At 40.9% G+C, this 25,430-nt stretch overlaps 1 protein-coding gene across 1 annotated transcript in view; it reads right to left on the bottom strand.

Annotated features, from left to right (window-relative positions):
• Positions 1 to 16,328: 16,328 nt before the first annotated feature.
• COL26A1 (collagen type XXVI alpha 1 chain) overlaps positions 16,329 to 25,430 on the bottom strand; it is a 489,232-nt gene continuing 480,130 nt past the window's right edge. The window contains exons 12-15 of the mRNA XM_040338426.1: positions 24,724 to 24,768; positions 20,606 to 20,650; positions 18,010 to 18,094; positions 16,329 to 17,236 (exon numbers count right to left, since the gene is read on the bottom strand). Of these exons, the coding sequence (XP_040194360.1) occupies positions 17,082 to 17,236; positions 18,010 to 18,094; positions 20,606 to 20,650; positions 24,724 to 24,768 (330 nt within the window). The 3' untranslated portion in view covers positions 16,329 to 17,081. The remainder of the gene's footprint in view (positions 17,237 to 18,009; positions 18,095 to 20,605; positions 20,651 to 24,723; positions 24,769 to 25,430) is intronic.

Raw genomic sequence — 25,430 nt, forward strand, 5'->3', positions numbered from 1 at the left:
CAGTAAGACATTGCTCAGTATTGGTGAAATGTTTTCAGTCCTACAGAAGGTAGAAGAAGAAAAGCCTGGAGCCACAGAGGGGGAGAGCACCTTGACCAATGACCGAACGTTGTTAACTTATCCTGTTGGACAGCATTTGTAAGGAATGAAGCCTACTTAAAGAACAGTACTGTTTGATACATTGTTATATGATATATGTGTTATGATTCCTCCTATTGTATGAAAATATATAAATCTTGTTGTTAGTGTATGAAGTAGTAAATAGTATATTAGCAAGGAAACTAGAATTGTATACTTTATGTTAATTCTGAGAAATAAGCAGAAGAATATGAATTAAGCTCCATACACACCATCAGTTTTCCTGCAGGTTTTTCTCTTCAGGTTTACCAAAACCATCTAATATGAGGTCAAACCTTCATGCCCTGTACACACGATCGGTTCATCCGATGAAAACGGACCGATTGATTTTTTCATCAGATATCCGATGAAGCTGACTTTCATCAGTCTTGCCTACACACCATCAGTTAAAAAAAACAATCCTGTCAGAACGCGGTGACGTAAAACACAACGACGTGCTGAGAAAAATTAAGTTTAATGCTTTCAAGTATGCGTCGACTTGATTCTGAGCATGCGTTGATTTTTAACCGATGGATTTCCCCACAGACGATCGTTTTTTTCTATCGGTTTTTTAACCATCAGATAATTTTAAAACAGGTTCTAAGTTTTTTCACCGATGGGAAAAAAAACGATGGGTCCCACACACGATCGGTTTGTCTGATAAAAACAGTCCATCAGACCGTTTTCATCAGACGAACCGATCGTGTGTACGCGACATAAGAGTTTCAATTCGTATGCAATCAGGCAGGCCCTTGCACTACATGGTTTTGGTAAACCCGAAGAGAAAAACCTGCAGGAAAACTGATAGTGTGTATGGGGCTTTAGAGTTTATGTTAAATAAGAGGAAAAAGATTATTACAAATAGTTAAAGTTGAAAGTGTCTTAATAAATGATTGATGTTACAATAGTTGTAAACCACGGATGTTAAAAAAAAAACTTGCAAGGCAATGCCATAATGTGCTAGTATGCATCGCATACTAGCACATTATAAAATACTCACCTTGTAACGAAGCCCTCCAGCACTATAAAGTTACAGCTGAGAGGGCTGCATGTTCCCCCTGTGTTTCTTCCAAATTTGCGAGCTCCGGTTTAGTGATTGGCCAGAGTCGTGATGACGTAAACATGTGCACGGGAGCCCTTGGTTCCAGCAAGAAGCTCTGAAGTTCCGGCAAGGTATGCTGGACCTTCAGAGCACATGCTACAGTGATGTCACTGGCTGCATTCAAGGTGAATATCTCCTAAACGGTGCACGTATAGGAGAATAATTTTACCTACAGGTAAGCCTTATTATAGTCTTACCTGTAGGTAAAAATGACCAAGTCGGGTTTACAACTGCTTTAATGATAAGGCTATATGAAGTTACATTGCTATATGTTATGTATTTAAATAGTGACCTCTGGTGGAGTGGAAGAGACCTACTAAAGTAAAGTGCGTTTTTGTATTGGCTGCCTAATTGAATTGAGATGTAACAGTTATGTGTGAAAAAGTTAAACAAGAGTATTGTACTCATGAAAGAGATGTTAGTTATGATGGATGTGCAAGGGGAGATTCATGATACCATCTATCATAGCTCAGGCCTCTCAGAATAAATGGGTAACATATTTTATAATTGAATGAAATTGGGAAACGTTCTAAAAAGGGTTACTCAAAATTAGGTATGTTCGATCGTTAGTCAAATTGCGAACGTTATGGGCCGTTCGCGCCAAATTCGAGTGGCGCGTCACGGCCCATAATTCACTGCAGCATCGCAGTGCATTGCTGGCTGATGATTGGCCAAGCATGCACTATGACCGACATGCTTGGCCAATCACAACGCCGTCTGTACAGAGAGCTGTAATTGGCCAAAGACAGGGTGGCTTTGGCCAATTATGCCTCAGGGGATTTAGTACACGCCACACACTATATAAGGCCACCTTGAAGTCAGCCTTGTGTAGTGTGTTCCGGCATGCTGAGAGATAGAGAGAGAGAGAGAGAGAGAGAGAGAGAGAGAGAGAGAGAGACAGTGTAATTTAATTTGAGTTAGATAGAGCAGGCAGGCAGGCGAGACAGTTAGCTGCAGTTACAGTGTGTAGAGGATATATATGCAACCCAGGTGTTCGATATATATTTATACACTGTATTCAGTTTAGCTAGATCCGTTCCTGTATTCTCTTCATAATATACTGACAGGAAGGCAGGTGATTGTGCTAGCTGCAGTATTTTCACTTAGTGTACTGTGTCCGTTGCACAGTGTGCACCTAAAGCTTCCCTGAATACAATTGCTGGTGTTCTCATACAAATACAGGCAGGGACCTCCAGTAATCAGTTTTCGTGTCCTTTGCACAGTGTGCACCGAAAGCTTACCTGAAAACAATTGCTGGTGTTCTCATACTAATACCACAGGCAGGGATCTGCAAGTATTTTCACTTAGTGTACTGTTTGCTCTGCACAGTGTGCACCTAAAACTACCTGACTACATTGGGACAGAAAGTGAGGTGAAATCTTCTGAATAGGTGCACAGACAGCAAAACAAATGTTACAGGGGTGATAACCCTTCCCTATGTTTTCCAAAAAGCTTAAAAATAGATTTTTGGGCTTGAGCTACACTTTAAAAATGTACCAGTTCAAAATTACAAAAATATTCTACTTAACAACAAACCTACAGTCCCTGTCTTGTTTGCAATGCCTGTATACTGCTGTTCAGAGTATATAGGGCCTGGGAGCCCCACGCCTTTCCTTTTTTTTATTTGGGTGCAGGGTTTCCCTTAATAACCATACAAGACCCAAATGGGCTGGTAATGGCCTGGGGGAGGGGGGGAACCCATGCCATTTTTCTTAAAGGTTTTCATCCATATTGCCGGGACCAGACATTACATTAAAGCCGCAAGCAGTTTTAAATTACTTTTTTTCATATAGAAATGTAATTTTGTGCAGGGACAGTTCTAAATATGGGAAACACGTGCCACTTCACAGGCATACTACAGACACCCAGCAGGTATGATATTTAAAGGAATATTTCACTTTTTATTTTACTTTAAGCATCATTAAAATCACTGCTACCGAAAAAACTGTAATTTTTAAAACTTTTTTTTGCATTGATACATGTTCCTTGGGCAGGACCCGGGTCCCCAAACCCTTTTCAGGACAATAACGTGCATATTAGCCTTTAAAATTAGCACTTTTGATTTCGAACGTTCGAGTCCCATAGACTTTAATGGGGTTCTAAAGTTTGTGCGAACGTTCGGTCCGTTCGAAGGTTCTGATGCGAACCTGAACGGGGAGTTGTTTGGCTCATCCCTAATAGATAGATAGATATACAGATAGATAGATATAGAGATATACAGACAGATAGATAAACATTGGGTGGGAGGGGAAGAATGAGAGATAGATAGATAAGTCAGACAGATAAGAGAGAGATTTAGTGGTGAATGGGAGAAGCATTTGCTATGATCAGCAGTCCCCCATCCCCCCCTGTTCCCTTCTGCTCTCCTCTCCTGCCAGGCACATGTCTCTGTCTTCACCAGCAGATTACGAGTGAATAGCTGGGGGCAAAGGTGAAGCAGGACGCCCCCCCTCCCTCCACAGTCAGTCCGATCAGAGCATACTACAGACGGTTCACAAAACTCTAATAGCATTTACAGAAAGGAAACAGGCAGATAGATAGTACCTGTGGCTTTTCCATTCACTGAGCTGCGGGGAAAGCACCGCCCATTTACAATACCCACAGCAAGGGAATACCTGCAGTACAAAACGGATGTGATTCATCGCACAGCTTTGCGCTACATTGAGCCACAAAAGCAGGCAAATAAAGCGTGTAACATGCGTGATTGCATAGATGATGACGCTATTAATGCACTGTGCCGGCGCCCCGTACACAGTGCATTTTTGCACTTAAAGGACTTTTTTTTTTAAAGGACCGTTTAAAAAAATATATATTTTTTTTAATTTTAATTTAATTTTAATGGTGACTAGCCTTGGGGAGCCTGCGCCCGAGCACCCCCTATGGATGGGCCGCCACTGGTTAACCCTATAGTGCAAACTCCTGTGCAACATTTGTAACAAATTTAATTTGAGATAGGGATTTTTGAATGAATAAACTACAAGTTCTGTCTTCCACATGTAGTTTCAATGGGCTGTGAGTGTGCTGAGGCTCAAAGTTGCATCTGTACTTCTGGAGCACACTAAAATGCCAGGATTGGATACACAGGGGCTAGACGCCCAGGGCTCTTACTCCTCCCAAATCACTTTCCTACATTTGGATATTTCTGATTTAAAGCAGGTTTAGCTGTGTTTAGACAGATTGCATTTGATCTGTGCATCAGTCCTGCATTGGTGGCCATTAATATGTATGTGTAAACATTTAGGAGCGAATATCGCCTTTCATTGCAATAAAATTTTTCCTATAAACACATATTAACACAGGTTTGATGGCACCAGTGTGAATGAGGACATACTCTTATGCCTTGTACACACAATCGTAATTTCCGATGAAAAAAATCAGACAGAATTTTTTCATTGGATATTCCAACCATGTGTGGGCCCCATCTGACTTTTTTCAGTCGGAGTTCAGAAATAGAACATGTTTTTTTTTCTATGGAAAATTCCGATCAAAAAACATGCATGCTCAGAATCAAGTCGACGCATGCTCGGAAGCATTGAACTTAATTTTTCTAGGCTCATCGTAGTGTTTCATGTCTCCGCGTTTTGGACAGTCGGAATTTGGTCTGACAGTGTGTATGCAAGACAGCTTCAACGGAATTCCGACGGAAAATTCCATCGGACTTTATCCCATCGGAAAATCCGATAGTATGTACAGGGCATCATTCTCTAAAAATAATTCATACACATCCACTACTTAAAGTAGCAGTTCAGCCTAAAACTAACTACAGTATCTCTATATCTACTCACATCCACATTCTAAGACTAACCTATCTACCCTGTGTAACGGAATGACCCGTGACAAACATAGACTTTTGAAGGATGAGGGGTACTCCTGTGCCAGCGTCACTAATAACTATTGGGTCTAAGGTCACCCTGTGTCCCTTTTGGGCATAGGGTGACTGAGAAATATTAATTAGAAATTACATGAGATGGGACATTACTGTTAATTCATGTATTGAGCCAGGAAATAAGGGACATATGTTGGATTGTTTTAGCATGGACAGTAATCCACAATACATTCCTTAATGATGTCTGCAAAGAACTAATATGCTGACCCTACCGGTCAATAATGACTCATTCCTCTGTGTAGCACAGGCTGTTGAGATGGTAATTGAGCACGCTACTGGGGTGAGGTGGATTTGAGCTTGGTAGACAGCCTGGCTCCTGAAAGACCTTTCATTAAGTACGCTAATACTGTTTTATGTGTGGAATGTGACTTCTCAGCTGTAGTAATTAGGTCATGTTAGATCGGTGCCCAAAACGTCTGACATAGTAATGTGTATTTTGCAGGTGAATCACTTATTGTCGGAGACGGAATGTCTGGGGAATAATTAGCTCAACGGGATGTCATTGTCTAAGAGAGTGTGTATTGAAGTGATGTGTGGGTGGAGAGTTCTTTGTTCCTTTGATTATTGTAACCTGTTGTACTGTATATAAGACTGAGAGTTACCATTAAAAGTGTTCATATATTTTGACTCAGAGAACGGAGCTTGTCTCGTTATTTCTGGGGAATTGGTATGGATGATGTCTGCTAGATTGTGGTGTGTCAGATAAGCTGTTGTGACTGATGGAAGGGAAATCGTAAACGGTGGTGACCATTACACCCTGTAAAATAAAAAATCACAATACATACTGTAGCACCCCCTAGCTGTGCTGCTAGAGTGCTAGTATTTTTTATTAGTGTAGGTAAATTGACTGACAAACCTGTGTTGTTTTGTTTCAGGTGTTGTATCTGGGTTGGGTGAGTGACTCAGGGAGGGCTGGATGACTCACAGGCAACATCTCTGAAACCTCACCCTACTTCTAGAAACTGGGAGTGGAGGAGAGGAGGAGCTGCCTGGAGTATTCTTAAGGGCCTTGACCAATCCACAACAGATGGATTGGCAGGGGGTAGGCCCCTTCAAATACTTACAATCAGCCCAACTGGGGGCAGTGGAGTTTGGGTGGAATCTGGAGATGGAGTGTTAGGCTGTCAGGGGGCCCTTGAGGGAGCCCCTAGTCTGGAGGGGGGTCAACTTAGGCCTGGGTTCAAGTGCAGAAGGAACCTTCTTCACGACACACACAGAATTGTCCTGACCAGAGGCACAGGAGCAAAGTGAGAGGACAGCAGGAGGACACTGACAGGCAAATCTCCAGGGAGGAAGACAGCCAAGAGGTCTGGTGAGTGTACAGTCAGGGGACTGAGAGGCATGCCTGAGAGGGCTGGGTGCAAGCTGTCTGGGATAGATGCAGAATCAGTCTGGGAGGACTGTGGAATCTTAGCCTGGAGGGCTAGTGAAAGGGGCAGCTGCAACCAGGTGGTCTGACAGTGCCTGAAGAGGTGGTGCTGGGATCAGTAGCCACAGGAGTAGGACAGAAAAGCACTGGGACTTCTTTTTGCCACACTTCCGTAGGCCCGCGGTCCCGGCCTGTACAGGGCATTTGGTATGGTCTGATTTGTGCTCCTGTCAGATCATCCATACAGTGCCAGCTGCGTAGGTGTGCGCAGCCTATTGCATTAGGATGTGCACCCCAAAGCTCTAACACATATGTGTTTGACTTCCCCGCTCTCCATCCTGAAACAATGGGAGAAAGGGGGAGCAAGGGAGCACATGGGGACCCGGGCAACAGAAGGAAAAGGAACAGGGAAAGGAGGGGTGGCATATATTAGTATTGATCCCCAATATTTTCCTCCTGTGGCAACTGAATGTTGACAATAGGAAGAGGAGGAGAAGCCTACTTTCAGCTGCTGCAGGAGGAAAAGACAGATCGGTATCACTATATTCCACCCACACGACCTCTCCTGTCCAGGTTCTGAGGGTTGGCAAGTTAGGATTGCGGTTTACCTGTCACCTGCCCACCATTGACAGGCTGCCAACCCCAGGATTAGTTTGTGACCAGGCACACCTGGCACACTCCTTGCGCACGACTATGGCCAGCTGGTCCTGGGAGATGCAGTTCTACAAGCAAGTTTGTGCTGGAGGTAGAAGGACAAGTGTATGTACAGATTGTATATAGTTTTGTCCCTGAAAAATTATTTGCTGATCAAGTGGGCATCCCGTAATAGCCTCAACCCTATCCAAGTTCAATCCTCCAAGTTCTGTCTCCAGCGTGTGGTGGAAAATTCTGTGTGCCTGGCTGTGCAGGGTGGGAAATACCTTCATTCACCAGCAGCTCCTACAGGAGTAGCTCTACAATACCTTTCCTGAGGGGGATCCGGGTCGATCTTCAGCGACAGATGTTGTGAAGAAGAGACAGCCAACAACAGCTGTGAAATGCCTGGGAAGTGACATCCTCAGTAGACTTACTATGGTGCATCCGTTGTCGGCTGCCTCTCCTGCACACTCCCACACACAAGCTGCTACTGACCACTCACTGGACTGGAGCGGCTTCAAAAAGGCATGTATAGTGATTTCTTCTTTACAGGGATAGATCTCAGATAGCAAGGATAACTTATGACAAATTTGTGGCAGTGTTGAATTGTAAGACACACTATTAGATTTTCTGCAGATTTTTGTCTTCAGATTTACAAAAACCATGTAGTGCAAGGGCCTGCCTGATTGCATACAAATTGAAACTCTTAAGGTTTGACCTATTATATGGTTTTGGTAAATCTGAAGACAAAAATCTGCAGAAAATCTAATAGTGTGTATGAAGTTCTAGTCTGTTACCTAAGAGATCTATGAGCAAAAGTATGTGGGCAGGGGACACACCCATTGCCACACCTACTTTAAGGAGACTTATGCCCCAAAAAATTGGGACGCCTGCATTTACACGCACATGAACTTTAATGGCATCCCAGTCTTAGTCCGTAGTGTTCAATATTGAGTTGGCCCACCCTTTTCAGCTATAACAGCTTCAACTCTTCTGGGAAGGCTGTCCACAAGGTTTAAGAGTGTGTCTATGGGAATGTTTGACCATTCTTCCAGAAGCGCATTTGTGAGGTCAGGCACTGATGTGGACTAGAAGGCCTGGATAGCAGTCTCTGCTCTAATTCATCCCAAAGGTGTTGGATCAATTTTCAAACATTCCCATAGACACGCTCCTAAACCTCATGGACAGCCTTCCCAGAAGAGTTGAAGCTGTTATAGCTGCAAAGGCTGGACCAACTCAATATTGAACCCTACGGACTAAGACTGGGATGTCATTAAAGGTCATGTGTGTGTAAAGGCAGGCGTTTCAATACTTTTGGCAATATAGTTGTATATTTATAGCTTAAACATTGATATTTGCACTTAAAAGTGCAATTTTATGTACTTTGTTGAAGTGTCAGTAAAAATTAGGCTCTGTTAGTAAATGTCATGATTTTTGTCAGTAAAAAATTGGTGCTGTTTGTAAATTTTGGGTGTCCTGTCATTTCACTTCAGGGGGGTTGGCAACACTGGGGGCGATCTCCTTAACGGGGCACAGACAGCAATAAAAACTGACAGATGTTCCAATCCCTCTCCACTCTACCCAAAACGAAACAAAAAAAAGTTTTGCCTTTGTTATAATTTAATCTCTATTCATATAGTTTTTATATTAGCAATAAACGTGACTGAACTGATGACTCTGTGTGATAGGAAATAGATGGGAAATTTTCCTTTGTGAATGGGGCATTAACAAGGATTCAAGGAATAAAAAAAAACAAATCCATTCACTGGTCCTCATAGATATTCAGGCATATTACCAAACAATTGTACTTTCCTGCTTAGGAAGTACAGCTTTGAGAACAGATAGATCCTTATATTTTCATTCAGTCACCCTCTGAAATCTGGGAACACTTGATACTGAACTCCAGCTATAGGTGCAAGTGATCTGCAGCCAGGTGGGAGGTTCTCTATTATCAGAAACCATAAGTGGACATCCGGACAAGAGCCTAATGCGCACAATACCCAGCTGCTGCAGGGAGTACCTCCCCAAATGCTACCAGATTATTCCAGTTTCAGGAGATGGGTTCCTGGCCAATCACCAGGTGAACATAAAGGAAAGAAATAAGCCTGTAAAAAAAATGCACCCACCGCTTTCAATTATTGGTAAGCTACAATATATGTTTTGGGGTTTGGTTACTCTTTAATATACAGTCAGAAGTGTGCCCTTTTCATTGCAAACCAACATTCTAGAAATTTGTTCTAAAATCCTCAGGTCCAGCATCAAATACACATGTCTAAGGCTAGGTTCACACTGCTGCGCTGCAAATTTGTTCAGTTTTTTGTCCTGTGAATTTACCGCAAATTTCAGGAGCTGGACATAGCTGTAATTAATGTTCTAGACAAAGGAATCATAATGTAAAAAAAAAGGTGTTAACTTCCTGTGTACTTCCTGGTTTCTGTGGAATTCGCACATATGTGAACCATCAATGCGATTCCAGAACGATTTACATTGAAGTCTATGGAGCTGAATTTGCATTGCACACGGATCAAACTCGCACAAGACCCTTTATACACGCAGCTTAGATTGCACCGCACTGATGTGAATGGCACTAATGTAAAACAATGTTATTTAAATGACTTGAGAATTTGAGCGCTCACAACGGCTCAAATTCGCAAAAGAATTCGCAGCAGTGTGAACCTAGCCTTACAATCAATACCCTGAAATTCCACCAGTCCCTAAGAAAGAGAAATGATACATTATTTTGTACACACATTTAAAACGAAGTAACAGTAATGCCTCTTGACCTCAGGAGAAATTAGGGGGCAGATTCACAGAGCAAGTACGCGGCGTATCTACTGATACTCCGGTGTACTTTCAAATTTCCCGCGTTGTATCTTTAGTTTGAATCCTCAAACCAAGATACGACGGCATTTGGGTAAGATCCGACAGGCGTACGGCTTCGTACGCGTTCGGATCTTAGATGCATTACTTCGGCGCCCGCTGGGTGGAGTTCGCGTAGTTTTCAGGCTCGGGTATGCAAATGAGCTTTTTTTGGCGATCCACGAACGTACGCGCGGTCGTCGCATTCTCTTACGTCGTCTCTAGTTGGCTTTTTCCGGTGTAAAGTTAAAGCTGCTATTTTGTGGCGTATAGATAGACTTGCCATGTTAAAGTATGGCCGTCGTTCCCGCGTCGAAATTTGAATTTTTTTTTTGCGTAAGTCGTCCGTGAATAGGAATGGTCGTAAGTCACGTCGAAGTTCTAAAAATGACGTCGTTGCAACGTCATTTTGCGCAAAGCACGGCGGGAAATTACGAAACGGAGCATGCGCAGTTCAATCGGCGCGGGGACGCTAGATTTAAATGAATCACGCCCCCTACCCGCCCTATTTGAAATACGCGCCGAGAGATACACTACGCCGCCGTAACTTACGGCGCAAAATCTTCCTGGATTCGACTTAGAGCCAGGTAAGATACGGCGGTGCAGCGTATCTCTGATACGCTGCGCCTGGGCAATTCTACGTGAATCTGCCCCTAGGTTTCCCTGGGTACACCCACCATCAGGTGAATGTTACACAGTTATATTTTATTTTTACCCACAAGCACATACAATTTTTGTAAGCCATGTTAAAGAATGAGAAGACACTTTCAAATTTACAGTACATTTATTTTTCAGTGCATTATAAAAATAGTTCCATCGTGTGTGGATTGCATGTGGGTGTCCCCACCATAAAAACCCCAAAAAAGACAAACCAAACACACCACAGTGTTTATATAAAAAATACTGAACTTCAAGCAGTCTGAGCAGGTAAATACAAAAAATGCTGAGAAAACACCATAGCATACAGAGGTTAAATTCATTGTGCACATTGACTTTCATACAAGTTAATTTTTATGAAGAACATTCTAAGATTTTAAAGACTTCTAACATTTTTATCAAGGTTTTATCTTAAGGTTATTGTGAAAAAAATATTTATGAGAAAACAACAGTCCGTGCATAAAAAAAGATGTGGTAAAACTAGAAAGGCAATAAGCAGTACCAAGCTATAACCCGTTAGTCTATTCCCCACTGAAACAACAGATCTTAATTTAGTTATTGGAAAGGGTTTTCACAGTGCTGTAAGGAATGATAGCGTATCTCTAAACCTACTGGAATATACTGAAATATGAGCTTTCTTTCTTACTTATCTTTTACACATCAATGATTTTTAGTGGCCAAAGTTTGGGCCCTATTCCAGCTCTGGGCCCAAGGCTACAGATAAAATTGCCCTTATGAAAACCCTCCAATGTTAATGGCAATTTTATTCACTGTTTATTTGAATAGAACTATATGCAAAGTTATGATTAATCCAAGGAACCAGCCATTTCACTTGTAATTTGACGTATAGAAAATGACAGCTTGATTTTCATTGGATGTCTCTGTTACTAAATCGGCATCAATGGCTCTTTTTTGGGAGCTGTCTTTTGGAGGTGAACATTGTAGACACAAAACTGAATGTCTATTGGTATTGTGACAGTTTTACAGTAACAATAGCAAAGATCGAAATAATAAGTTCAGGAGCAAAGGAATTACTGTATCTGTTTAATATGAGTCTGTGACCCCTATAGCTGCAAAACACTATCATTGATTGCTTTGTTAACTAAGTGCATGCTGTTGTGAAAATCGATCTTTTCACTTTCGTCTGTCTACATTAGCTGGAAAACAAGTCACAACCAGGTGCCATCTCACTTAAATGCTAGCCCTCCTTTGTTGTAAAGATGATTCACTAAACAAGGAAGCCATTTGCATTGGGTCACAAGAGCCAGTCTATGAAGAGATATTGGTGCCCACATTGCAAAAATACAGACTGCTAAATCAGAATCACAGCAAGGCCTCTATATGACTACACAGAGGGGTCTCTTTTAGGCAGGGTCCATTTATCTGTTAGGGCTCATGCACACATGGCATCAGTTTATCTCCTCTGAATACCCTTTTTCCTGGCAGGAAAAAAGCTTCTTAAAAACGTGGCAAAAGCCACAGATTGCACCAAGGTTCTATCCCCTCAGCACACTATTCAAAACTACAAGAAAAAATGTTTTGGCTTAGATACACACCCTTAAGACCTAGTTCACACTGTCGCATTCTGAGAAGGCGCATGTTTCTGTTACGGCAACTGCCGGCACCACAAGCTACTTGTGATGGTGTGTTGTGGTGCCATTCATTCTGAATGGCACCCTGAAAACCTTGCCGATGGAGGTGTGCCGCACCCCTATGCACCACAAAGCAATGCACTATGTGCGCTGCAGTGCACTACTGAGAAAAAGGTTCTGGACCACTGAGCTGCGTGACAATCCAACCTAACACAGCGCATGTTAATGTGCAAAAAAAAAAAGTGCCCATAATTGGTAATGAGTGAAACTAGCCTTATCTGCAATAGGGAATGTATAATGCATGTCTATGGTATAGCGTGTCACATATGCATATGGTGTGTATGCCCAATAATATTCATTAGGAATCAGTGGAGGCCCATAGTAACAGAAGGACTGATACATATATATATATATATATACTATGAACGTATGTACACACTCATTTTAACTCTTACATTTTGTTTTAAATGAAAAGTTCCTTGCAGAGCGATAGTTAGTGCCCAGCACTTTTACTTATATGTAGGAAAAGTGTCCTTCAGACACTAAGAGCTTCTGACAACCAAGAACATACAATCTTCCAAGTTGGAAGACTTAGCAGAGCAAAACAATATGTATTATGTTAGTTACTGCACATAAGCATTTGGCTTACAAACCATTAACTGTTACAGTATATTGCATCATACATTGCCACAGAAGAAATGAATTTACTCGAAAAGACTAAACAATGTAACACGCACAGAAATATAAATAAGAATAATACTATCTAGTGAGTTAACAATGGGATGTGCTCCCTGGACATTTTAGCACCTTTTATATTGCAGTATTTTCATAGAAAAAGCAATTACTTAAGACTAGTACAAAAATATGAATATGAATACACGTCATTTGCTCTGAATATCACAATGCCCACATTATAGTTGCTTGACTTTCATTTTCTGAGTGAGCTAGATGAGTGAGATGTGAGTGTTAGGACCTGATTCGGCAACAATTTAAAATTGAATCTTGTGCTTAAAGGAGAAAAGGAAAATCATTTTAATAGCATTCTTAATTTGTCTAAGCACCAGGCTGGATTGCTTAGGCCTCTGACCTAGGTATACTGCATGGCAGTGTTGCCTGGATTCAGAGGCGGCTCTAGGCTTTGTGAAGCCTTAGGCAAAACTTAGACATGAGGCCCCACTCACGCTCATAATGGGAAAAATTATTCAAGCAAGAAAAATGGCTACAGAAAATACACGGATCTAGCACACAGGTGATCAGCACCACTTCCAGGGCACCCTCCTCACCTATCAGACATATTCAGCCAATGCAAGAGGGGGGAGAGAGGGGAAGGTGAGAAAGAGAGAGGGGTAATAGAAAGATCCGAGGACGCCAACATTAGTATTAATCACAGGCAAATTAGGCACCTGTGAGTGCGAGGCCTTAGGTGACCGCCTAATTTGCCTAATTAGAGAGCCGCCTCTGCCTGGATTGCACGGCTGGATGAACAGAATGCCTGGCCTGCAGCTTTAACATACCTGTAGTGTACACAGTTCCTGGTGTGCTTTTTATGTAAATGAAATCCCCTTTATGGATAATCTTCCAGGAATAAACTGTAAAGCATAAGACTATATGCAAATAAGTCAGGTTTCTCGAAATGTTGGTCCTGTGCTGCATTTAAAGCAGTAATTTTAAAATGAATGGATTTAAATGCATTCAGTTGTTCCCAAAGTCCTGAAACCAGCATACTGAACTATTTGCACATGGGTGCTCTGTACTCTAAAGTAATATTAAACCCTAAGTGCTTTTTAGCTTACACATTGGAGGTGATTTAATAAAACGGGTACAGACCGAATCTGGTACAGCTGTGCATAGTAACCAGTTAGCTTCTTACTTCAGCTTGTTTAATTAAGCTTTGACAGTAAAACCTAGAAGTTGATTGGTTGCTATGCAGAGTTGCACCAGATTCTGTGTGCACTAGTTTTAGTAAATCTTCCCCATTAAGTACCAAAAATAAAATAAACAAAAACATTTCCCCGGTAAACTAAAACATATGTGTAACAAGGTATGTGACGGCGTCCCAGAACAAGAGCTGCCCCGTTGTCATTTGATTGTGGGTGGGTGGCAAGTGGTTAAAGGCATTTTTACTGGAGAAACATTTTTAACTATTTTCATTGTAAAAAACGCTTCTAAGTGCAAAGTCAGCTAAACGCGGCTAAATGCGGAATGTAAATGTGGTGCGACAGATGTTTTTATACATTGGTTACTATCTGTCAAGTTAAATTATTCAGGAAAAGTTTTAAAACGTCCCGTGTACAAGAAGCCTTTGGAACTTCAGAGCTTCAAAAGGCCTTATTTATTTATTCAAACTCAAATACTAGACATTGTCATCAAACACTTTCTCAAGAAGATAATTTAAAATACAAATTTAGTTGTGACATAGTCTATGAGTCTACAAATAAAATGACATAACTACTCCTTTCAGAACGTGAAGAACATTTTAAAATAATGTAGTACTGGTGAAATATTTATTGGAGACATTATTAAATATGTATTTGGTTACTAAGGGCATTATTTAATTAGGAAACATATTTGACCAAGTTCCATAAAATTTAATATATAATACCACTCACTCAAATCAGAAGGAAAATTAAGCAACAACTTCTTCCTGTGGGAGGATTGTGATAAGCAAATTAAACCAACACCATGATATTGCACCTTGTTTAAGCATCAAAGATAAAGCATTATATTAAAATTCACATACCTACGAATGGAATTATTTAAAAAAAACAGCCTTCCCTAGCACATGCAGTAATACGTCTGGATTTTGCTTTAGAATCTTGCTGAAGTCCTGCTAATTATTATCGAATGAGTATTTTGTCTGTAGAACTGAAGCTAGTTATCCATCAGATATTTCAATGGATATTAAAGGAACTTACATTTTTGACAAACTAAATCTTTTTTAGATGTTGAAAATTGTGGTGACTTTCAAGGTCCATAAAGATTCAAATATTTTTTTTTTAAATCACTCTTTGCAGCTCTAATGCAGAGTAATATATTTGACACATGAGTCCTTGTCTACCATTCACTATGTTGTCATTCTAAAGGGCACCGAGGAAGATTTTCATAATCACTTTGTGTGGAACGAAGCAGGATTTAATCGATTGCTAGGTTTCTACTGCTGTCCATGTCCATCATGGAAATAAAAACCTTTCCTCTCTAGTCTGACAGTAAGGGTCAGTGCTTGGTTAAAAGTAAAAAAATCTGTCTCCTTCTCTAAAGTGCCTTATCCATATTTTTCTTTAGTTAGTTAAAAGCAGGGGTCCTGGGGAAAAAAGTGTGGGAACTCCCACCCAAGATCCACTCCCCCATCAAAAAAACGGTCATATGCATAATTACTAAACCGCATGTTTTTTTTTTTTTGGATCTACTGTACCTTAGTAATCCTTTATGTTACTGCCTGCTTCCTGTATATGGATTCATCGGGTAGTGTGCGGGTATTCAGTCACTTCCTCGATGCCGCAAGGTCTCCTGGGAGCTTTTGTCATTGTTCCCAGGAGACATTGTGGAGGTCTGCCGCAAGTTATCGCAGGATTTAGAAAGAAGCAAGTTCTTTCTAAATCCCACGATAACTCGCGGCAGACCTTGAGATGGGCATCGCCGCTTATTGAAGGATTGCCTCGGGTGGCTCGGCTGCCCCCTGGCTGCTCTAGTCCTGCAAAGGGAACTGAGTTCCTGCTGTGAAAAAAGTGCAGGAACTCCGTTCCCACGCGTTCCGGCAGGACTTGAGCCCTGATTAAAAGAGAGTCCATCAAGGTTAACTGTGCATTTTCTTACAACCAGACTCCTAATGTTTTCTTTATAGGAATATATGAAAAAAGCCCTCCAGAAATGACAACCAGGAAGTATGGTTCACAGCCCTGACTGTCCAATCTGAATAGGCAAGTGGGGCAACCCATACTCCACTCCACCAAAATCTAACAAGAGGACTCTCAATATTTTTCCTTAACCATTATGTTGATACCATTTACTCAAACCACAGATGAGTTGCATCAAATCCAAAATATCGTAGCAACTACCTGAATCACATAAACAAAGAGAAATAAATCAATTATGTAGTAAAAGCTGCAAAGCTACACATACAAATGCTTTAATGGAAACTAGTTTAATTCATGCCAGTTATATGGTGGCCAAATTCTGATCTTTTAACTGAAATTCCTGATGTTCATAAATCAGAAGGCCACATAAGATAGTCGTTTACTGTATTGGATATAATTAAGATAAACTACAGCAAGTCCGTTTGAGTTATATGCATAATTGAGCAAGTTCATTTTCTTGTTAGTTATTTGTAGAAACTGACTTATAATGAGTATGTTTTTGGCATATAGAAATTTAGAATTGAATGGGGTAATTAAGAAGAAATTAGAATTTAATATATTAATAGGCACATATTTTCAGTTGCAATGTACTGGTGTACAACATACTAAATTCCTGAGATCAGTAAGGCTGCACAAAGAGCATTCATGATGTTCATGGTGCAGTAACACTATGCAACCAATACATTTTCAGTTCTCTGGTGAAGTCTATTAGGAGATGACATATCAGTGGTTGCTACAGTATACTGCATGTTGCACTGCACTATAGCTCCCTGTGTTGTCTTACTGAATAAGCCTATATAATGTTGACAAAATAAACACATTGAATTGACTGTAGTTAAGAATGGTACAGTAAATTAAGGCATTAAGTTCCAATTATAATTTCTTGCACTGACAAAACCAAACGTCTTAAAGGCTCTTGCAATTCATCTTTATGCAAAAAAATATTGTTTGGCTTTAATCTGTAGGCTGTATTTTTACAAATTCGCAACAACGCATAAGGTCCATATTATCAATCCTGACTTGTTTCACTGTCGTCCAGCAGTGATGAAAAGATATCAAGGGTTTGGTATCTTTGTTGCTGTTCATGTTTCAGTTTTGTATTTCTAGAGTTAACAGAGCCTGAATTGTCCTGGCCGGAACCTGCCTCTCCGAAGGCTAGTGTGTCTAAAAAATAGGAGAAGTGCATTAATTCAAGAGGTAAAGTTTTGGTAGACATCATCATCAACTTCAGTCTGCTTGTCCCTGGGAAGGGGTGAAGTCATGGGGAAAGTTTGCTAAGCAGGCCAACATTTTTCACTTTGTCTTGAACCAAGTGCTTCATGTTGGATTTTAAGGTGTTCTCATGCTAGCTAGACTAAACTGCGAAGTGCCAGAGAGGGAGGTCACTGAGGGCCTCATCAAAATTTTGCTATGGAGCCTATGATCGGTAGTTACGGCCCTTGATTTCAGTTGCCTGGTGCTCTGCCAGTATAGCTTTAAGTCATTTGACCCAGAACTGGAGCACCTCCAGATCTGCTATATACAGCAGATGTTTAAATTATTGACATGTATTTTTTCCATCCCAAAAAGGCAATAGTTTCTCTTTAAATAAAGTTCAATTAACTTAGGGTATTCAATATATTTTGATAAGGTCTATCCAAAGGATATACATTTTCCAAAGGTACAAATCAATTGAAGTTTACATATTTTGTTTTTCTAAAATTATTAATTGGATCAGGGAAAACTATATGACTAACACTAACCCATAGGCTTATGTAGTCACTTATACTAATGAACCATTGCCAGACACAGAAATACTGGTACCTACAATCCCCTTCTCTAAAGTTATTGTGATCAGGTGTGGTAGGTCTATAGTTGCAGAGTAAAACTCTTACAATTTGAAGTACTAATTTCCTTTGGTAAAGATATTAACATAAATTTGATTTGTCTATACTCACCATGTATTCCTATCATATGCTCCAAAATTAACACTCGTTCTGCTAAAATTTTCAGAGCTTCTCTAAGTTGCTGCACAGCTTCACTCTATGGGAGAAAATGCTGAGTTAATAAATAAAAGATTTAAAGTATTATTATTATTACTATACAGGATTTGTATAGCGCCAACAGTTTACGCAGTGCTTTACAATATAAACTATAATTAAATCCAAGAACTCAAATAGAAACTACCTGTTAACTTTGCTAAACATGTTGTGTCCATGTCACTTTCTGTGAGATGAACTGTTTTTTGTCCAAGCCACTAATCCTAACAAAGGCAAACATATTTAAAGTCCAGCCTGGATGGCCACCATCGCTACCTCAATAGATACAGTGCATGTGTAGGACAGAAAGGTTGTTATTTGCAGGGTCACCATGTAAAATAAAGAACACAAAGCCAGAAAAAATAAAATTAATGCCGGTACCTCATCTAAGGACTTATATACTGCAATATATTACTTTTTTATTTTTAGATTTTGATAAACTTTAATTTACTTTAAACAATATGAAAAAAGTCTAGTAATGCAACATTGCAAAATCAAACTAACAATGTTGTACCAGTTGACATGTCTATTGTTTCATCAGCTAGACAAGGTGCTAAATTCACTAAGCTATAAATTATGTGTTATTTGCCATAATTCAATGTGTTATTTTCTATTTTAATTATTTTTTATCGTGTTTAGCTGGCTATACATGGAACTGAAGTTTTGCCAGTTTAACTGGACTATCAATCCATGGGCCACTGTGTACGAACAGAAGTTGATCCACTAATAAACTTCTGATAAACCACCCTGTTTATATTTTATTGCTCAATTAGCACTGCAGGCAATAGACTGTAGAGCTGATTACGGGGGAGTCTCCATGCCGTCAAAATACAATAGCACCACCACCTCGAATGTGTATATGGTGGAATTAGGATTTTTTTTTTTCTCGTTCAACTCATTGGTTGATCGAACAAAACTGACTCATGTATGGTCAACCTTAATTGCGGAAGTTTTTAAACTCTTCACTGTGGCGCTATAGCCAAATGATGGCTACAGCATGCTCACACATTTCTGAAAGGGTATCTACTTACGTCCTCCCATGATCACGCTTCCTGCGCACCCCCTGTGGTGTGCATTGGCAGGGATCTGATCACATATCAGGGTAAAGAGACAATCACAGCGGCCCTTTACCATGTGACCATATGTGTCCAATCACAGTGTGAACAGGATTTGCCAGTTATCAGTAGCCCTTTCCTCACGCTGACAGCACGTGAGGAGAAGAGAGTCAGGAATTTAAAAGCCCCCTTTAAAAAACTCCCCCTTGTGACATCATCGGCCCAGCATGCTCCGGTTGGTGACATCACAAGGGGCGGGGTCAAACACTGACGTCATCGAGTGACTTCGTCCCTTAGCTATTTAAGACATGTCAGGTGGAGGAGCAGGCATTCGGCGGGAAGTGTGTGGCTAAGCTGAATGCTTTTCTTTTTTTCGGGTCCAGCGGTGGTGGAGAGTGGTGTGATTGACGATGGATCTAAATAGGGGGACATTGCTTCTTATTTTTTAATAAAGGAATTGTCAAAAACTAGTGTACTGGCTTTATTCACTCTTAACACTTTTTTTGGGAGGGGGATTCCAGATTCCGATTCCCCCTGCCCGCAGACCCCCACAACCACAGCCCAGGGTTGTGGGGAAGAGACCCTTGGGGTGGGGGGGCAGATCAATGAACCCCCCCATGTTGAGGGCATGTGACCTGGTATGGTTCGGGGGGCATTGGCGTGCCTCCCTCCTTTTCTGGCTTGCTGGTCTGCATGCACAGATAAGGGTCTGGTATGGATTTTGGGGGGGATTCCACGCTTTTTTTTGGAAATCTCTAATGCCAGCATTGTTTTGTTTTGTTTATTTGATGCCACTGTTGTTTAGATTTGCCAATTACTCTCTTGCGTCTCCCTTACTAGCATGCCCCAAGTGTGTTTTTTGTACCCTGTAATGTCTGCAACAGATCTGGGAGAACCAATTTCCAGGGTTCTCAAGAAACATAAGAATCTAGAAGAAGATTAATCTAACTTAAAGGGTCACTAAAGGAAAAAATTTTTTTTGCTGAAATGACTGTTTACAGGGCATAGAGACATAATAGTTAACTGATTCCTTTTAAAAATTATTAAAAATTGATAAAAAAACAATCATATAATGTACCTGCAGTGTAGTTTCGTTTTTGCTGTTGTTTGCTGGTTCTCTGATGTACAGAGAGCCACTAGAGGGCAGTCAGCCAATAGAGAGCAGTGATACTTTGTCTAAAACTCCTCAGCACCAATCCAGTTTCGTTTTACACACAATAATCACATTAGTGACCACCGTGAGAAATCTCCCAGCACTGTGGTTATCAGGAAACAGGCAACCAGGAAGTGTCCAAAACAGAGAGGATTTACAGCAACATGAAAGCAAAAACGAACAATGAGGACATGAAACCAGGACTGCAGCAAGGTAAAGGAAGCTATTTAGCTAAAAAAAAAAATTCCTTTAGTGACCCTTTAATCAACAAAAAACGGTGCTTTAAATCAGAAAAAGACATACTTACATCTTCTCCTTTATGCCCTTTTTCTCCTTTCATGCCAGGTTCCCCCTAAAGAAATATACAGCAACATATAGTAATACAACATAAAACTGTTAGCATTCATAAGGACATACATTATGAATTTGAGCAATACAGCACTAATTACAGCACCAAAATACCATACAGTATATCTGTGGCCATCTACATGTAAAGTAATTTTTAATTCATAGTGTAGAAAGCTGTTTAGTGTAAAACACTCTTGTATGTAAGTTTGGGAGATAACTAAAGTGAATCTTCACACAAATTATTGTGTGAACAGTATCAATTCTTAAAATAAATCAAAATCATTTATTTAGCTCAGTGGTCTCCAAATTGCGGCCAGTGCAGGATATGGCCCCTGCTTGCCTTTATCCGTCCCTTGGGGCACTATTCCATCAACTGACAACAAAGTTGGGCCACCATTCATCCCACTGACACCAATGTCATTCCTCCCTCTGATGCGAATAATGGGGCACATTTCTCCCATTGATACCAACAATGGTGCACTCTTATTTCCACTAAAAGCAATAAAGGGGCATTGCTTACGCCCACTGAAGACAGGGCATTTTCTACTGGCCACAGTTTGCCCCCCTAAAGTCTGAAGCACAGTAAACTGGTCCCTTGTTTTGAAGGTTTTGGAAATCCTTGATTTAGCTGGATATATTGCACTGGAAATTATTTCTTATTGGTGTTATAAACACACACTGAGGCCTCGTACACACGACAGAGATTCTCGGCAGAATTCACCGAGAAACTCGGTCAAAACCCGGATTCTGCCGAGAATCTCTGTCGTCTGTACAGTTTTGGCTCGATGGAGCCGCCGAGGAACTCGACGAGAAAATAGAGAACATGTTCTCTATTTTCTCGTTGTCCTCGTTCTTCTATGGGAGAAGCCGGCCCGCCGAGCTCCTCGGCGGCTTCATCCCAAAACTCGACGAGGAACTCGACGTGCCAAGCACGTCGAGTTCCTCTGTCGTGTGTACGGGGCCTAACAGTTATTCATATGCTGTACTGGTTATTTATTATCTATGGCTGTTTAGAAGCTTCTTGCACTGCCACACTTTCACATGTTTGTATACAATGTTGTATGATAAGATTGGAGGTTCCTTTTTAATTATTGCTTTGTAGGATTAGTCTAGATTAGGGGTCTCAACACTGTGGCCCACGGGCTACATCCAGCCCGCTAAAAATATTTTCTTTGGCTGGCAGCAATTGTTCATAAAAATATTACCGCTGACAGGCAGGAAATCTACCTGTCTATATATTGTAATCTGGAGACAGGCACATTCACTGCCTGCCTCGCCCAGTCCCAGCATAGATTTCCTGCACTTTCTCCACCATGGGATGATAGCTAGGACCACCAGCAGCCTAGCATCCTATGACGTGTTGCCCCTTCCACAGCTTTTACAGAAGGACTGGATTTCCTCTGTCCTGATAGGTTCTTTCTTCCAGGTTTTACCCTGCTGCTCTGCACCCTGAATGGGGGCTCTGCTGGGCAAACATGGATTTAAGGAGGAACTGTTTGGGGCACATATAGATATAAAGAGACGCTCTGCTGTGCACACATGGGTGTTGGGGAGGACACTATTGATGTCCTTTTTTCAACACACATCGATGTAAGGGGGCTTTCTGCTGGGTACTCCCAGAAGTAAGAATGTACTCCAATGGGCACTCCTGGATGCAGGGCCGATCCGCCCTATAGGCTCACTATGCAAGCCGCTTAGGGCCCCGCAAAGCTGCGGAGGGCCCCCCAAATTACTAGAGGCCCCGCCTGGTGAGAAGTCATAATTTTCGGACCCTCACCTACATGGGAGAAGAGGTAAGAAGTAACCCCCCCCCGCTTCTCACTTTGATGTAAGATGTCATTTTCGACAGCAAAACACCCCCTCCCCCCGCTTCTCAACTTTAATCTTTAATGTGATGTGACATGCATGTCAGTGTCGGCAGCACCCCCTGCTTCTCAACTTTAATGTGGCATGTAATTTTGCTTAGGGCCCCAGGGAGGTGAGGTTTGGCACTGCCTGGATGTAAAGGGGGACACGGATTAGCACTCCTGGATGTATCGGCGAAATCAACTTGTATTAATTTATCAATACCGGTGACTAGTCATTTGTTGCCTGCCTGCTTTTTTTGAGCACAGTTTCCAGAGTTCACTTCCTCTTTCGAATAAGTGATAGTCAGTGGACGTTCCAGTTTATTGCCTATGCTTTTTTGCAGTCTTAATGTTTAAGGACCGGAAGATTTGCCCCCTTAATGACATGGCCATTTTTTGCAATACTGCACTGCGTTGCTTTAACCTCCCTGGCGGTATGATTCTTTCAGAAAAAACATGCTAAAAGCGGTACCATTATTTGCAAGGAAATTTGGCGTTTTATATTGTAGGTCTGTAATTTTTAGAAATAACTCACTTAAATCTGACCAAACAAGATTCTAATAGGCATCCCGTGTATTACATTTTTTTAAAAACAAAATTATGAATTATAATAATATAAATAATTATAAATAATTATAACAAATAATAATATAATTATAATAAAAATTATTCAATAATGTAATCAAATCAAAATCACTGAAATTTGCTCAGTTGCAGAATTGTCGCTGTCATTACTTTTATTTTTTTATGACGAATTTCCCCACAAATCGCTATCGCACAATTCTGCAAGTGATTATAATTTATTATCGCTGTTTTTTAGCTGATCTAAAACTATTTTTGACATAAAGGGACACTTTTGGTTGCTATGGACAATCTACAGTTTGCAGGGAGAAAAAAAGGTTTTTATTATATAAAATGACATGCAGGACACTGGGCAGACCACTAGGGACAGGGGGTGTGTGTTTTTTTTACATACAGTACTGTAATCTATAAGATTACAGTATACTGTGTGTATAGTGTTTGTTTACGTTTTTGAATTTGGCGCCGTTCTCCGTCCCCGTGCGTCGTAACGTCGCAGGGAACGGAGATCGGCGTCACATGGAGGCACTATGTGAATCGAGCGAGGTCCCGCTCGCTCACACAGCGCGGTGGCATCGCTGGATCCAGGGACAAGGTAAGTAAAAAGTGCCTGTGGATCTAGCGAGGCAAGCCCGAGACTGACTCGGGGTTACCGATAGTAGCAAGAAAATCTAACCCCGTGTCAGTCTCGGGAAGACCGCCAGGGAGGTTAACTGACAATTGCACGGTCATGCAACGTTGTACCCAAACAAAATTTATGTCCTTTTTTCAACACAAATGGAGCTTTCTTTTGGTGGTATTTGATCACCTCTGTGTTCTTTTTTGCACTATAAACAAAAAAAGAGCGACAATTTTTTTTTTAAATGTATTTTTAACTTTTTCTATAATAAATATCCAAAAAGTGTAGTAAAAAAAACGATTTTCTTTCTCAGTTTAGACTAATATGTATTCTTCTACATATTTTTGGTAAAAAAAAAAAGTTACAGTGTCTACAAAATAGGGGATATATTCATGGCATTTTATTTTATATATTTTTTTACTAGTAATGGTGGCGATCAGTGATTTTAGCCGGACTGCGACATTGCGGCGGACAGATCGGACACTTTGACACTTTTTTGGGACCATTGACATTTATACAGTGATCAGAGCTAAAAATAGCCACTGATTACTGTATAAATGTCACTGGCAGGGAAGGGGTTAATACAAGGGGGCTATCAAGGGGTTGAGTGTTCCCTAGGGAGGTGTTTCTAACTGTGGGGGAGTAGAGAGAGATCACTGTTCCTGATCACTAGAATCTCTCTCTACTCCCCTGTCAGAACAAGGATGTGTCTGTTTACATTAACAGATCCCCATTCTGACTCTCTGAGGAGAGATCGAGGGTGGCCGGCGAACATTGCGGCTGCCGACCACGCGCATTGGCTCCAGGGTCACATGTGTGCACCCCCATACCCCTTAAAGCGACTGCCGTACAGCTATGGCGATTCTCACAGGGGAGCCAACCTGCCGTCGTATATAACGATTATCGTGATACGGCGAATGGTCGGCAAGTAGTTAATTACAGAAATAAAAAGTGTCTGGATTTTGAAACTTTATGAATGTTGTTGCTATCTAAATATTTAAAATGAGACATAGAGAGTGATTTCATACTTACAGGAGGACCTTTAGGTCCTTGCTCTCCTCTTAGCCCTGATTCACCCTGGTAAAAAAAAAAAGGTTTGTATACATTCATTAAGCATAAACAGGTAAAGTATATATATGAAACTAGAAGAAGTGCAGCGCAATAATAACCAAGATATACATTTAAAATATACAAATGTGCAAATCAGTGTCCAATTAAAACCTGAGAAATTATTTTGTGATAAAAATAAAAATATAGTGACAAATGAAAGTCCACAAAAAATCTTGTAAAAAAATTGTAAAAATCCCTCCACCTTAGGTCTATCTGGGTATTCTCACCTTTCAGCATGGACCCCTGAAACACCAGTAAGTCATGCAAGCAGAATATAACATGGATCAGATGCCTCAGAAAACGTCTCCTAAATGCTGCTTATGACTCCAGAAATGAGCGGTCTCCCTCTAACTCAGCAGGCAGTGCAAGGTATGCAAATAGAAGAAAGGATCTAAGCGCTCTCCGTTGAAACTTTTAAAAGGCGTTTATTAAAATATACACAGGCTACTCACATTACGGCCGAATATAAACAGCATGTAGTGGTACCGAAAGGACTGTGGATAGCAGCGGGTGATGTCACCCGCTGCTATCCACAGTCCTTTCGGTAACACTACATGCTGTTTATATAGGTAATGTAAAGCAAACAAGACCTGGCAGTTAGTGAATTGGGAAGGCTTTTACACTGTTTA

Source organism: Rana temporaria, chromosome 2, assembly GCF_905171775.1.
Source record: "Rana temporaria chromosome 2, aRanTem1.1, whole genome shotgun sequence".
NCBI classification, from domain to species: domain Eukaryota; kingdom Metazoa; phylum Chordata; class Amphibia; order Anura; family Ranidae; genus Rana; species Rana temporaria.